Below are 246 nucleotides of genomic sequence, written 5' to 3'. Positions count from 1 at the left end.
CTGAAGAGCCCCAAGAAGCGGCTGACGCTGAGCGAGATCTGCGAGTTCATCAGCGGGCGCTTCCCCTACTACCGGGAGAAGTTCCCCGCCTGGCAGAACAGCATCCGCCACAACCTCTCCCTCAACGACTGCTTCGTCAAGATCCCCCGGGAGCCCGGCAACCCGGGCAAGGGCAACTACTGGACGCTGGACCCCGAGTCCGCCGACATGTTCGACAACGGGAGCTTCCTGCGCCGGAGGAAGCGC

The 246-nt window shown here is 64.6% G+C and overlaps 1 protein-coding gene across 1 annotated transcript in view; it reads left to right on the top strand.

The window, feature by feature from the left end:
* The window catches only part of LOC104841193 (forkhead box protein D1-like), a 6,077-nt gene that overhangs the window by 3,665 nt on the left and 2,166 nt on the right, over nt 1-246 (top strand). Inside the window, exon 3 of the mRNA XM_010582709.1 lies at nt 7-242. Within this exon, the coding sequence (XP_010581011.1) occupies nt 7-242 (236 nt within the window). The remainder of the gene's footprint in view (nt 1-6; nt 243-246) is intronic.

The sequence above is a fragment of the Haliaeetus leucocephalus genome, unplaced genomic scaffold, assembly GCF_000737465.1.
Source record: "Haliaeetus leucocephalus isolate CR32 unplaced genomic scaffold, Haliaeetus_leucocephalus-4.0 Scaffold848, whole genome shotgun sequence".
In the NCBI taxonomy this organism is placed as follows: domain Eukaryota; kingdom Metazoa; phylum Chordata; class Aves; order Accipitriformes; family Accipitridae; genus Haliaeetus; species Haliaeetus leucocephalus.
The sequence above is the reverse complement of the archived record's forward strand: the minus strand, read 5'-3'. Positions and strand labels throughout refer to the sequence as shown.